This window comes from Xenopus laevis, chromosome 1L (assembly GCF_017654675.1).
Source record: "Xenopus laevis strain J_2021 chromosome 1L, Xenopus_laevis_v10.1, whole genome shotgun sequence".
Lineage (NCBI taxonomy): Eukaryota > Metazoa > Chordata > Amphibia > Anura > Pipidae > Xenopus > Xenopus laevis.
The window spans coordinates 137,006,253-137,018,938 of record NC_054371.1 but is presented as its reverse complement, the minus strand read 5'-3'; the positions used below and the strand labels follow the sequence as shown (position 1 = coordinate 137,018,938).

Here is a 12,686-nt window from a genome sequence, read left to right as displayed (position 1 = left end):
AAGGCATTGTTATGTGCAAATTCGGCCCAAGGAAGGAGGTCAGCCCAATCATCCTGACACAGGGATATATGACATCGGAGGAACTGTTCAAGAGCCTGGTTAACTCTTTCTGCCGCTCCATTAGACTGGGGATGATATGAAGAAGAAAACTGCAGGGAAATATTAAGGGCTTTACAAAGAGACCTCCAAAACTTAGAAATAAATTGGGACCCACGGTCAGAGACAATCTCAGCAGGAAAACCATGGAGACGAAAAATATGTTTAATGAATAAAGAAGAAAGTTCTGGAGCTGAAGGAAGTTTCCGAAGAGGAATAAAGTGTGCCATCTTACTAAATCTGTCAATCACCACCCAGATGACAGTGTAGCCGGAGGAAGCAGGAAGATCCACGATGAAATCCATTGCCAAATGGGTCCAAGGGCGGGAAGGAACAGGCAAAGGTAAAAGTAGGCCTTTGGGAGGAGAATGTCCAGACTTGGATACAGCACAAGTGGAGCAGGAAGAAACAAAGTCTTTAACATCTTTTCTTAAAGAAGGCCACCAGACGAGACGAGATAAAAGTTCAGTCATTTTTTTAATTCCAGGATGACCGGCCTGCTTCGAGCTGTGAGATTGGACCAGAATGGAATGACGAAGCTCAGGAGGAACAAAGGCTACGCCTACAGGAGTTTCCACAGGAGCAGAGGCTTGAATAGACAAAAGATGAGAAGCAAGGGAAGGAAACAGGGCGGCAATGATCTTTGTAGGAGGCACAATGGATTCTGGGTCTTCAGAGATGGGATTTTCGGGGGTAAAACTTCGGGAAAGAGCATCCGCTTTCTTGTTTCTTGAACCAGGACGAAAAGTTAAGATGAAGTTAAAACGTGAGAAGAACAGTGCCCATCTGGCTTGTCGGGGATTGAGGCGCTTAAGAGTCTGGATATACTCTAGGTTTTTGTGGTCGGTGAAGATGGTTACAGGGACCGATGACCCTTCAAGTAAGTGTCTCCACTCTTCTAGAGCAAGTTTGACAGCCAGTAACTCACGGTTCCCTACGTCATAATTTCTTTCGGAGGAGGAAAACTTCTTGGAAAAGAAGGCACACGGATGCAGTTTACCATCAGAAGAGGATCTTTGAGATAATATTGCTCCTGCTCCAATATCCGAGGCATCTACTTCGATGAAGAAAGGTTGGAGAGGTTCAGGGTGCCTAAGGATTGGGGCAGACGAAAAGGATTCTTTAAGAGTCTTGAAAGCTTCCAAGGCTAGAGAAGACCAATGCTGAGGTTTACCCCCTTTACGTATAAGAGCAAGAATTGGAGCAATCTTAGACGAAAAACCTTTAATGAACTGTCTATAATAGTTAGCAAAGCCGATGAATCTTTGAACAGCCTTGACACTGGTGGGAAGAGGCCAACCTTGAATTGCCGAAACCTTGGCTGGATCCATCTTGAAGCCTTGTTGGGAAATGATGTATCCTAGGAAAGAAATGGTTGATACTTCAAAGGAACATTTCTCCAACTTGGCAAACAGATTGTTTTTTCGTAGACGGGAAAGAACTTCTTGAACCTGGTGACGATGTTCTTGGAGGTTTTTGGAAAAAATAAGAATATCGTCCAAATAAACGACCACATATTGCCCCAACAGATCCCGGAAGATATCATTAACGAATTCTTGAAAGACCGCAGGAGCATTGCAAAGGCCGAAGGGCATAACCAAGTACTCATAATGCCCGTCACGAGTATTGAATGCGGTCTTCCATTCGTCTCCTTCTCTGATCCGGATAAGATTGTAGGCCCCACGCAGATCTAGTTTGGTGAAGAGGCTTGCACCCTTGAGCTGGTCGAACAATTCAGAGATGAGAGGAAGAGGGTAACGATTTTTCACCGTAACTTTGTTTAAACCCCTGTAGTCAATGCAGGGCCGCAAACCGCCGTCTTTCTTTTCCACAAAGAAGAATCCAGCCCCGGCCGGAGAGGAAGATGGACGAATGAACCCCCTTTGGAGGTTTTCCTGGATGTATTCCTTCATAGCAAAAGTTTCGGAAGGGGAAAGCGGGTAGGTGTGGCCCCTAGGAGGCATGGATCCAGGAAGCAGTTCAATAGGACAATCATAGGAACGATGAGGAGGTAAGGTTTCAGCAGACTTCTTGTTGAAAACATCTGAGAAGACTTGGTAAACTGGAGGTAAAGAAGAATTCGGGGTCACAGAAGAAACTTTAATAAGAGATTTGACAGGCAGACAGTTCTGTTGACAAAAAGGACTCCAGCGGGAGATCTGAGCAGAAGACCAATCAATGACTGGATTGTGAATACTCAGCCAGGGCAGACCAAGTACAATGGGAGTTGAAGGGCAGTCAATTAAGAGAAAAGACAGTCTTTCTAGATGCATCGTTCCCACAGTGAGAGAAAGTTCCAGGGTAGACTGTGAAATAACAGCAGAAGATAATGGACGATCATCAATGGCAAGAACTCGAAGGGGAACAGCCAAGGGTTGAAGAGGAATGGAATGTTTTCCGGCAAAATCTTTGTCCATGAAATTCCCTGCTGCACCCAGAATCGAGGAAAGCTTGGGAAGAAATCTTTTGGGTTCCAAACCGGATCTGTACAGGAAGAAGGAAACGTAGAGTAGAAGAATGGGGAGAAGGACCAATTCCACCCAGGTAAGTCTCCCCAAACATACCTAGGTGTTGGCGTTTCCCGGCTTCACAGGGCATTCATAGGCGAAGTGGGCCTTGCCCCCACAATAAAGGCAAAGACCAGCAGCCCTTCTCCGAAGCTTCTCCTGTTCGGAAAGGCGAGCCCGTCCTATCTGCATCGGTTCTTCAGCCGAAGGAGAAGAAATTGCAGGAACCGCAGGAGAAGAAGGAGAGGGTGGGGAAGGAGCCAAACTGGAAAGAAATGGTCTCTGAAAGCGAGGAGCCAGTACTGGTTGAAATCTCTGGAATTTCCTTGCCCGCTCTCGATCAACTTGATGCTCCCTCTGCCGGGTATCCACTTTCACTGCCAAGGCAACGAGATCTTCCCAGAGTGGAGGCATTTCACGGGACACCAGATCGTCCTTAATGCGCATTGCCAGCCCATTATAGAAGGCAGCATGATAGCTATCGTTGTTCCACGAAGTCTCAGCCACCAGGGTACGGAATTCGATGGCATACTCAGGAACTGTACGAGTGCCTTGCTGTAATTGGAACAAGCGAGCAGAAGCTGAAGCGGATCGACCTGGGGCGTCGAACACCGTGCGAAGGTCACGGATGAAGGCCTTGGCATCGTCAATGACCGGATCCTCCTTCTCCCAGAGAGGAGAAGCCCACTCCAGAGCTTTCCCTTGCAGGCGGGTGATGATATAGCCCACCTTCGCTCGCTCCCGAGACAAACTGACCTGGAAGCAGGGTGAACTGGATCTCACACTGATTGATGAAACCACGGCATGATTCCGGATCACCGCTGTACAGGGGAGGTGCAGGGATGCGAGGTTCGGAAATCTGGAGCGGAGTAGCTGGAACCGGCGGACGAACTGGAGCCACTGGAGACAAGGCAGACAATTTCTCCAGGATTGCTTCTAGTGCCTGGCCGAAGTGGGTTTGCTGGGCTTCGTAGGTCTGCATGCGAGAAGCCAAACCACAAACGGCTCTGCCGACATCTGTAGGGACATGAGGCTCCTCAGAAGGGTCCATGGCCCAATTATAATGTAAGGCCCGAGGGCCCCGAGGTAGTAAGGACCAAGGAGGAGGTAACAAAGTCCGAGTTCGCAGTACAGAAGGAGTAGGCAATAGAATAGTCATAAACAGGCAGTAGAATCAGTTCAGGCAGACGAGGTTCAAAGACGAGAGTTCAGGCAAGGTCGGTACACAAGATATTCAACGAGAAACACACCCAGGAATCAGCAAGCGAAAACCTATAATTGGGCATTGAGGAGACTCTGAAGCTGCTTTAAATAGGCCAGGGTTTGGCGCCAATTGTGGACGCGCTGACGTCATGACGCGGACGCCGACGCACTGACGCCAGCGTCCTGATCTAAAACCCTAAACATGGTATTTAGGGTTATGGCCACAAAATGGACTTGGTCAAAAAAAAATTCACTGTGCTACTCATGGCAGAACATTTTGTCCTCTTTCTGATTTTCAAATGTATGTAAATTTACAGCATATATTTAGGAACAAATACAAATTAAATTAATCTTAAAAAAAAGGTTTTTAAATACAAAATGTTAATGACAAACTGAAATAAGAAGAGATTGGCTGAAGAAATCTGTGCCTATATTTTAACTTGTGTAGTCATTTATAGCAATCAATTCATTTTTGTAGATCAAATCATTAAGTGTAATCTTGAAGTTGTTTCCTGTAGAAATGCAAAAAATACTCATGAAAATGGAGCTGCATCACACCAACTAGATTTCTTCAGGAATGATTACATTCATTTAAATAATTACAGTGATAAAACAGCCGTTCCATTAATGTTGTTGACTGTGTTAAATGCAATGAGGCATCACCAGTTGCCCAGGTCAAGCCTGCACTCAATGCATAAGACAAAGGCTGCAATATTTTCCATTATCTTGTCTGCACATCATAATTATCATACTTGCCTTTTGTGCCTGTATGCTTTCATCTGTAGTTTTTCTGAAGTTTTGATTGACTGTGGAACCTACAAATATTTTATTGGAAATATATTAGAGTTACATCAAATAAAGCAGTTTGGATTTGCCCTTCAGCTGCTTTTTATTTAAATTTTTTCTTCAATATTTTACAAGCTGACATTGATGTTTAGTGTTTTCTGTGATTTATATATATATATATATATATATATATATATATATATATATATATATATATATATATATATATATATATATATATATATATATATATATATATATATATATATATATATAAAAAAAATATATATATATATATATATATATATATATATAAAATACTTGTGGTTTCCGCACTCCACTGAATAAAGCAAAATACCCAGGTGCTTCTCAAAAAAAAATTTTCAATAGATTTTCCAAGGGAGAATGAGTGCACACTGGGAGCATTTAAATAGGTTATTTTAAAACCATAATTTTATTTAAGTTAATTAAAAACAGGCCGACGTTTCGGTCCACATCTAGGACCTTTTTCAAGACCATGAATGTTTAAAATCAAACCTTTAAATAGACCAAAAAGAAGGAAGGGAGAGGCACTCACCCAATCACATACACCAGATCAGAGTCAAGTGAAATTAGAGAGGAAGCCAATCACCAGCATGTATTATTACCCAAGTGACTAGGATAAAGCACTGAGAAAACCTGTGAAACAAATATGAACAAAAAGAAAATTAATAAAAATAGATAAAATCACAGAGTCAATTATAGAGAAAACAGAAACCTGCACATACATTTTTGTTACAATTTGTAGATGCATGTCAATCAAACATATACAATGTATCAAAATACTCAAGAATATTTAAACAAAAAATAATATAGTAAAGGGCACACAATGTAGCACAATATAGCAAACAAATGTCTCACCTCTGCTTTAAAAAGCACGTTAAGGGACAATTTTCATTCAGGCCTAAAGGGGCCAAAGTGTTTAGCTTTTTTATCCAAAATACCTCACGTTGGAGTAGAATATTGGAACGATCCCCTCCCCTTCTAAGTGGTGGAATGTGATCAATCCCAATAAATTTGAAAGAGGGAAGTCTGTGGCCTTTTTCCAGAAAATGTTTGGCTACCGGTTTTGTAGTTTTCCCATCCCTAAAAGCCGTACTTATTGCGGATCGATGGGCATCCATCCGGAGCCTAAGGGTCAGGTCAGTTTTTCCGACATAGGATAACCCACACGGGCATGTGATAAGATATATCACATGCGTAGTACTACATGTAATATGATGTCTAATCTCCAACCGTTTGCCCGTATGTGGGTGCAAGAGTGATTGGGGGACTTGTAGCGACATGAGGTACAGGTAGGGCATCTGAAACAGCCTGGTTGTTGGCCAGCCATGTCCGTGGTTTCACGGTATAACACAGAACAGGGTAATTTTTAACCAATAAATCCCTCAAATTTGTGCCCCTTTTGTAACATACTATTGGGGGATTTGGGATAATTCTGGCTAATTCCTTATCCGCCTGGATAATGTTTCATTGTTTTTTAACAAACCTACCCATGTTCATCGTACCATGATTATACCTAGTACTAAACACCACATTTGCTTGTTCACCCTTAGAGGGAGTCTGGCCCTGAGAGGATCCCTCGCTATACTCAAAGCATCATTTAACACTTTATCAGAATAGCCCCTGTCTTTAAAGCGATTCCACATCTCAATCAGCTGTAGTTCCCGATTATTTGTATTCAAATTGTTCCGCAAAATTGGGAAATTGGTAAAGACTTTTTCATTGAATTAGGATGACTGCTTAAGAAATGTAATAAAACATTTTTATCAGTAGGTTTGCGGTATAGTGTGAAATCAACTTTAGTGCCATTCAAGGTGAGAGCCACATCCAAAAAATTAATTGTTTATCGGCCTGTTTTTAATTAACTTAAATAAAATTATGGTTTTAAAATAACCTATTTAAATGCTCCCAGTGGAATATATATATATATATATATATATATATATATATATATATATATATATATATAATACCCACTTTGATCCTAGTTGCTGATTTCCTTTTGCCAGCCTGTGCTCCACTTCTGACCTAATAGGAGATTGTGGGTTTATCCTGAGTGTAATGGACCATGACTGGGTGAAATGGGAGTGTGGAAACCAGTTGAATTTTTTTTTATTGGAGCCCTATTTTACTTAGCAGGATTTACTGCCCAGGGGTCCCAGACAGACAATGGTGTCTGCTAACTAAGTAGTATGGAGGCCACCTGATTTCTGATGTTGGCCCTGGCTAGCAGGGATAGTTGTCAAAATGCACCCTCAAGTGTTTGACAACTGAAAACATGTAGTGATTTAGTCTAAATACCTCTGCTTCTTAGACACACATCTAAGTACCGTAAAATGATGATGGCATAGGCAGCAGTAGAGTTTTTTTATTGAGGGAGGGGGGCTCATAGTATGAGTGGTCAATTTGCACACTGCAAAATATGCACTAAATATTAAATACCAGAACTGAAGGTAAAAAATTGGGGGGAGGGATATAGCCCCATCCTCCCTCTCTTACAGCTAAGATAGAACAATATGTACTGCATAATAATAAACTAAATCATTTTGCAAGCAGAATTAATTTGGGAAATAAATGCATGCCAGGTTACTTGTAGCCACACAGGTTAGAACTGTGTTTATATGATAAATTGTCCATTATGGAAACTTAATTTTTTTGCTGAGTGACTTATTCTTATTCTGTTGTTTCTTTATTTTTGTGGTTGCTGAAAACAAAAAAATAAGTTATTTAAATGACTGATTTCCTTATGCATTATTCCAAATGAAATCATTGTGCTGAAAGGACAAGGATACCACCTGCTGAAAATTCTAAACGAAAACGGCTATAAAATAAAGTGCCAACATCCAACTAAAGTGCTTTAGAAGGGCTTTAGTTGAGAAGCAGAATTCAGTATACTCTTAAATGGATTTGATTGAGTCATGAATGAGTTCCAAACCCAGAAGAATTTTACATTGAATAGTAAAATCGAAGTCTAATAATGAATACATTATATGTGCATGTATTTTAATTTCATGCTAGATTACGTTCTTGATCTGTTGCTTCTTGCTCAATAATACAGAACTGTCCATTTCACAGCATTGTTGTAATGCATTCATTTGAAAGATTTATTGAATAGTGTTTGTTGTTTCCACACATTTTCTAAGTGGAATATTTTAATGAAATTTTTGATACTTTTCATAGATTATTTGGCTTGTATTAGAGGTTAATTCTTGTTTTATCTCTAAAAGAATAGGAACCACAGAATGCCTAAAATGTTAATTTGTCACATTTCTGTTATTCCAGGCCAGCTTTACATCTTCATCTTACTTCCTAAATGGATAGTATTGATTAGTTACTAATGAGACTTGTTGGGAAAATGTAGTATTTTAAAAAAAGTAAACTGACATACATTGTTTTGTATTTCTATGTGCTGCTGAGAAATTTTGTTTATGGCGAACCCTGTCATGCTATTTTTCCTGATACTTGTCATAACTAAATAGGACATGCATTTTGTGGATCAGTTAGCCAGATTTAGCACACAAACATTTGCTAATATTTATAGCTCTGATTTGGTAGATATATTAGACCCTCTTATTAACATAAGGCAATTTTTTGTTCAAACAGTAACCCATGCAAATTGCATTAAACATAATACTGAAGGTAGAATAATACAAACCAATCTTAGTTTGCTTTTTTTTTTGGTTACATATTTGCACTGCATAAGTAAACACGCCCACTGTATCATAAATATGAGAGAAACAAAAGTGTAAAATCATTGATGTGGGCGGTTATACATGTAACAACTCTGAAGCTAGTTGTTTAACTGATTTCTTTTTTAGATATTTTCCTAATACTATGTAGAGTTCCTTTTCTGTGTCCTTATGACACCCCAAATACCCTGGAGCATGTTGCCTCCATACATTCCAAGTGCAGCAACACATGAGAACATTTTAGGACATTTGGCCCTCTGCTTATTTTTTCTTAACTAGCCTTGCCTCTACTGGGAGAATTCAGCTAAGAGAGACCCAGCTGGTTGCACACTGCCTAGACAAGACCATCCAACCTCAAGCATGATGTGAGGGACCTATTTACTAAGATGCTAGTTTAAGGGAGGATGTACAAATAGAGCTAATGCAAGTCTAAGAGTACAAGCAGAGTCCATATCAGGATCAATTTCATAGAAGGCAGAGGAACAAAATTTAAAACAAATTATATAGGAAAATAAATAAAAAAGGTAATTTGGTAATTAAACTTATTTCAACTTTACACACTATTAGACAGGAATGTCATAAAATTTGTTTCATATTCAAAATACTGAAACTTTTAATGTGCTTATTATTTTTGCAGGTTTCTTTCCCAGCAGTTTTCAGGGTTGTGATGCGTTTCTGAGGCATAAAATGACTCTCATTTCTCCATCAATATTGAAGAAATATGGAATTCCATTTAGCAAGGTACACAACAGTGGCAATTTGTTTGTAAATCCTTATAGAACCATTACTGTAGAAACTTCTTTACGAAAGCAGTACTTACACAAGAGATCTAAACCATATGCAAATAAGACACTGACTTCTTTTGTAATGTTGTACAATACTGCATGTTTTCATTCATCACATTCCAGCCATTACTGAGGATATTTAAACTTACCAGTGGCTCTCCTGAAGATACGCCTCTCTTTCTATGGGAGTTGATAGGCTGTGGGATCTGTAATCCATTCTGATGTGGGTTGTTGCTTTTTCTGCCTAATTACCTGGATTTTTGAATGTATTATTCATAAATGTTATCTGAACTTTAACCTACTCACAATTAGCACCAAACACAATGTTGTAACTCTTCTCAAGAATGTGCTGCTTATATCTCATATGAGAATACCTTGGAAGAATAATTGCAGAGATGCATAAAGCTTGAAGAAGCTACAGAGCTTTTCTAAAGGTCTGTATGTTCATCAATTTGCAGTAAGGCACAGTCTTCAGTTGAAGGAAGTGGGGTGTGCTTTAAAAATCATGGCAAGATGGCAGCCTGCAGTACTGACAAAGGTGAAAAGGAACACTAGGGTAACAGCAGTGTCTCTGCAGAAGTATTTTGAACTTGCCAAGATTGTGTTCATATGTCCACTAAAAGAAAAACGTTGGAAAAACAAAAGTGTTAATGGAAGGACACCACCTAGGTACTCTCTTCTCTTGTTTGCAAAAGACCACCTGCTATTCCACAATGCTTCTGAAACAGTGTTCTTTGGATGGATAAGGCAAACGTTGAAATTATTCATGCCATTGCTGTGCCGTATTTGCCAATATCTAATCTCCGACAATGAAGCATGGTGGAGGGAATATCAAGGTTTGGGTCTGATTTGCTGTTTGCAGCAGAGGAGATCTGACTCTTGTTAAATTGTTGTAAGAGTCGGATCAGGAGGACAGAAATGGATAAACAGATACTATAATTTACAAAAGGTTTAAAATATTTTAATGAATTTTGGGATGTTTATAATGACATTTTCTTTAGTTATGCAACAAATAAAAGTAAACCAAAACGTGTTTGTGGTTGGAGGACCCCTTTAATAGTAGTTGGGTGATGCATGAAGACAATACCTGGAAACACATCAATAAATCACCAAAATGGCTTTAAGAGAAAAAAATGTTCTTCAATGATTCTTTTAAATACGGAGTGTTGAGCCTGATGAAATGTGAGTAAATAATATTGAATGAAACATACTTTTAAACCTATACATATTTTGCAGATGCTCTTGCTTTACATAACTCAGAGTTGTGGGGCATACAGGAATGGGATATACTTAAGTCCAATAGGGGCTTGGTCTGGATGGCCTAACATGTCCTAAATTTTTTGTATAATTCCTCTCAACATGTTAAGTATGGGCCTACCTTCTGCCTGAGTGCTCTGTACTTTTCACACATATGCGCATGGGCGCAACCATTGTGCAACACATGTCAGGTGGGCATTACGTGCAAGTCCGGGCTTGCACTGTGAATTTTATGTAGTAAAACTATGTAAAGTGGAAGTAAACCCATGCAGGGATCATTAACGGTTAGCCTTAGGCCACTGTAACTTCATCCCCCTCACTGTACCCACATCACCCCCACATTTTTGGAGACACCTTTTTCTGCTGAAATTTTGGTCCAGGCAAGACCTTGCAGAGTGTACTAACCATTTGTAACCTGTTGATACATCAGCACATTCTACTGTAATGTTTTAAGTAGAGGTTACATTGCACATGAACTCTTCAAAGCATAGAATGAACAACTCCCGTTGCTTGCCTACCAAGCCTTGCATTGGCACATGTAGGAGAGTTTTTCAAGTGCTTGTGTAATTGCTCTTAGTCAATTTTACTTAACCTTCTCAGTGTTCAATAAACCCCTCTTTGTTTGTAAATATGATAGTTTCTATACATTTTTGTTTTGTGAACTAGTTTACCAATATATTTATTTGTGGGGACTAGACCCTTTAGTTACTGATTTTAGATTGTTTTAGCTCTCATTCTTAACCACGTAATTTTTTTTGTCTCTTGCTTCTTTGATGTCTCGGTTTGATGCATCTTTTCCTTTCACAACTCATCATGCCTTCTCTCTTTTCAATCTTGCAGATTACACAAGAACCTGGTGAATTTATGATCACTTTCCCATATGGGTATCACGCCGGTTTCAATCATGGTTTCAACTGTGCCGAATCGACAAATTTTGCTACAGTCCGGTGGATTGATTACGGAAAAATTGCCAAACTGGTGAGCTGATGATTTGCGTTAGACAAACGCTTGTTGTCCTGCTGTGCTGCATGAAACTTTCATTGTAAAATTACAATCTCAGCATATCAAGCTGTTAGAATATTGTTCAGCTCCTACTGATTGCCAGTTGGCACCCTAATAATATATTATTTAGAAAAATGCTCTGCTTTTTTCTCCTCTCTTGTCATTTTTGTTGTGATGGGCAAGTATTTTAAGGTAACACAAGGACACAGGTATTTATGCTTAAATGCATTCACACATACCTGCCTTAATTTTCACAAAGAGGGTGTTTCAAAATTTGAACTTGGTTGACTTAGGGGCTGATTCACTAAGGGTCGAATATCGAGGGTTAATTAACCCTCGATATTCGACTGGGAATTGAAATCCTTCAACTTCGAATATCGAAGTCGAAGGATTTAGCGCAAATAGTGCGAACATACGATCGAAGGATTATTCCTTCGATCGAACTATTAAATCCTTCGAATCGAACGATTCGAAGGATTTAAATCCAACGATCGAAGGAATATCCTTCGATCAAAAAAAGTTAGCCAAGCCTATGGGGACCTTCCCCATAGGCTAACATTGACTTCGGTAGCTTTTAGATGGCGAACTAGGGGGTCGAAGTTTTTTTTTTTAAAGAGACAGTACTTCGACTATCGAATGGTCGAATAGTCGAACGATTTTTAGTTCGAATCCTTCGATTCGAAGTCGTAGTCGTAGTCGAAGGTCGAAGTAGCCCATTCGATGGTCGAAGTAGCCCAAAAAAAACTTCGAAATTCGAAGTTTTTTACCTTCGAATCCTTCACTCGAAGTTAGTGAATCGGCCCCTTAATGTCTATTTTTTTTTTTTTACAACCTCACTATAATTGGTACCTTTAGATTAGTGTTGATTGATTGCAAGAATAGGAAGTCAGAGGGGAAAAGGTATAAATTGCATAGTTTTTATCACCAATTCAGTTAGTAGAATTGATATATGTCAATATGGATTATGTGTTAACACTGTGTAGGCAGCTATGTGTGATAATACACATCAGCAAAATAACACAAAAGATAGAGCTCCCCCTCCTGTTTTGTATTTTCTTTTTTCTACACCTAATCATTCTATATCTAATTTTCATCTTTTTTCAGCTTGTGCTTTATAAATGATTCATTCTGAGCTAATGAAGGTGTCTATGTGCAAATATGAGGGGTGTTATTAAGGTTAAAATAAATATAATTCCGCAAGACACAAAAAAAAGCATGGAATGAGGGTAACTGCAGGAGGATGGCATAGAAGAATAGTTAGGGGTGCTAGAGAGGGTTTGATCAGCAACCCCTACTGAATTGTGTGTCGCATGAAAAAC

The 12,686-nt window shown here is 39.4% G+C and overlaps 1 protein-coding gene across 3 annotated transcripts in view; it reads left to right on the top strand.

The window, feature by feature from the left end:
- The window catches only part of kdm4c.L (lysine (K)-specific demethylase 4C L homeolog), a 121,954-nt gene that overhangs the window by 26,016 nt on the left and 83,252 nt on the right, over nucleotides 1-12,686 (top strand). For all 3 annotated transcript variants that reach the window (XM_018258140.2, XM_018258113.2, XM_018258148.2), the window contains exons 7-8: nucleotides 8,961-9,064; nucleotides 11,206-11,343. In XM_018258140.2, coding sequence (XP_018113629.1) covers nucleotides 8,961-9,064; nucleotides 11,206-11,343 — 242 coding nt within the window. The remainder of the gene's footprint in view (nucleotides 1-8,960; nucleotides 9,065-11,205; nucleotides 11,344-12,686) is intronic.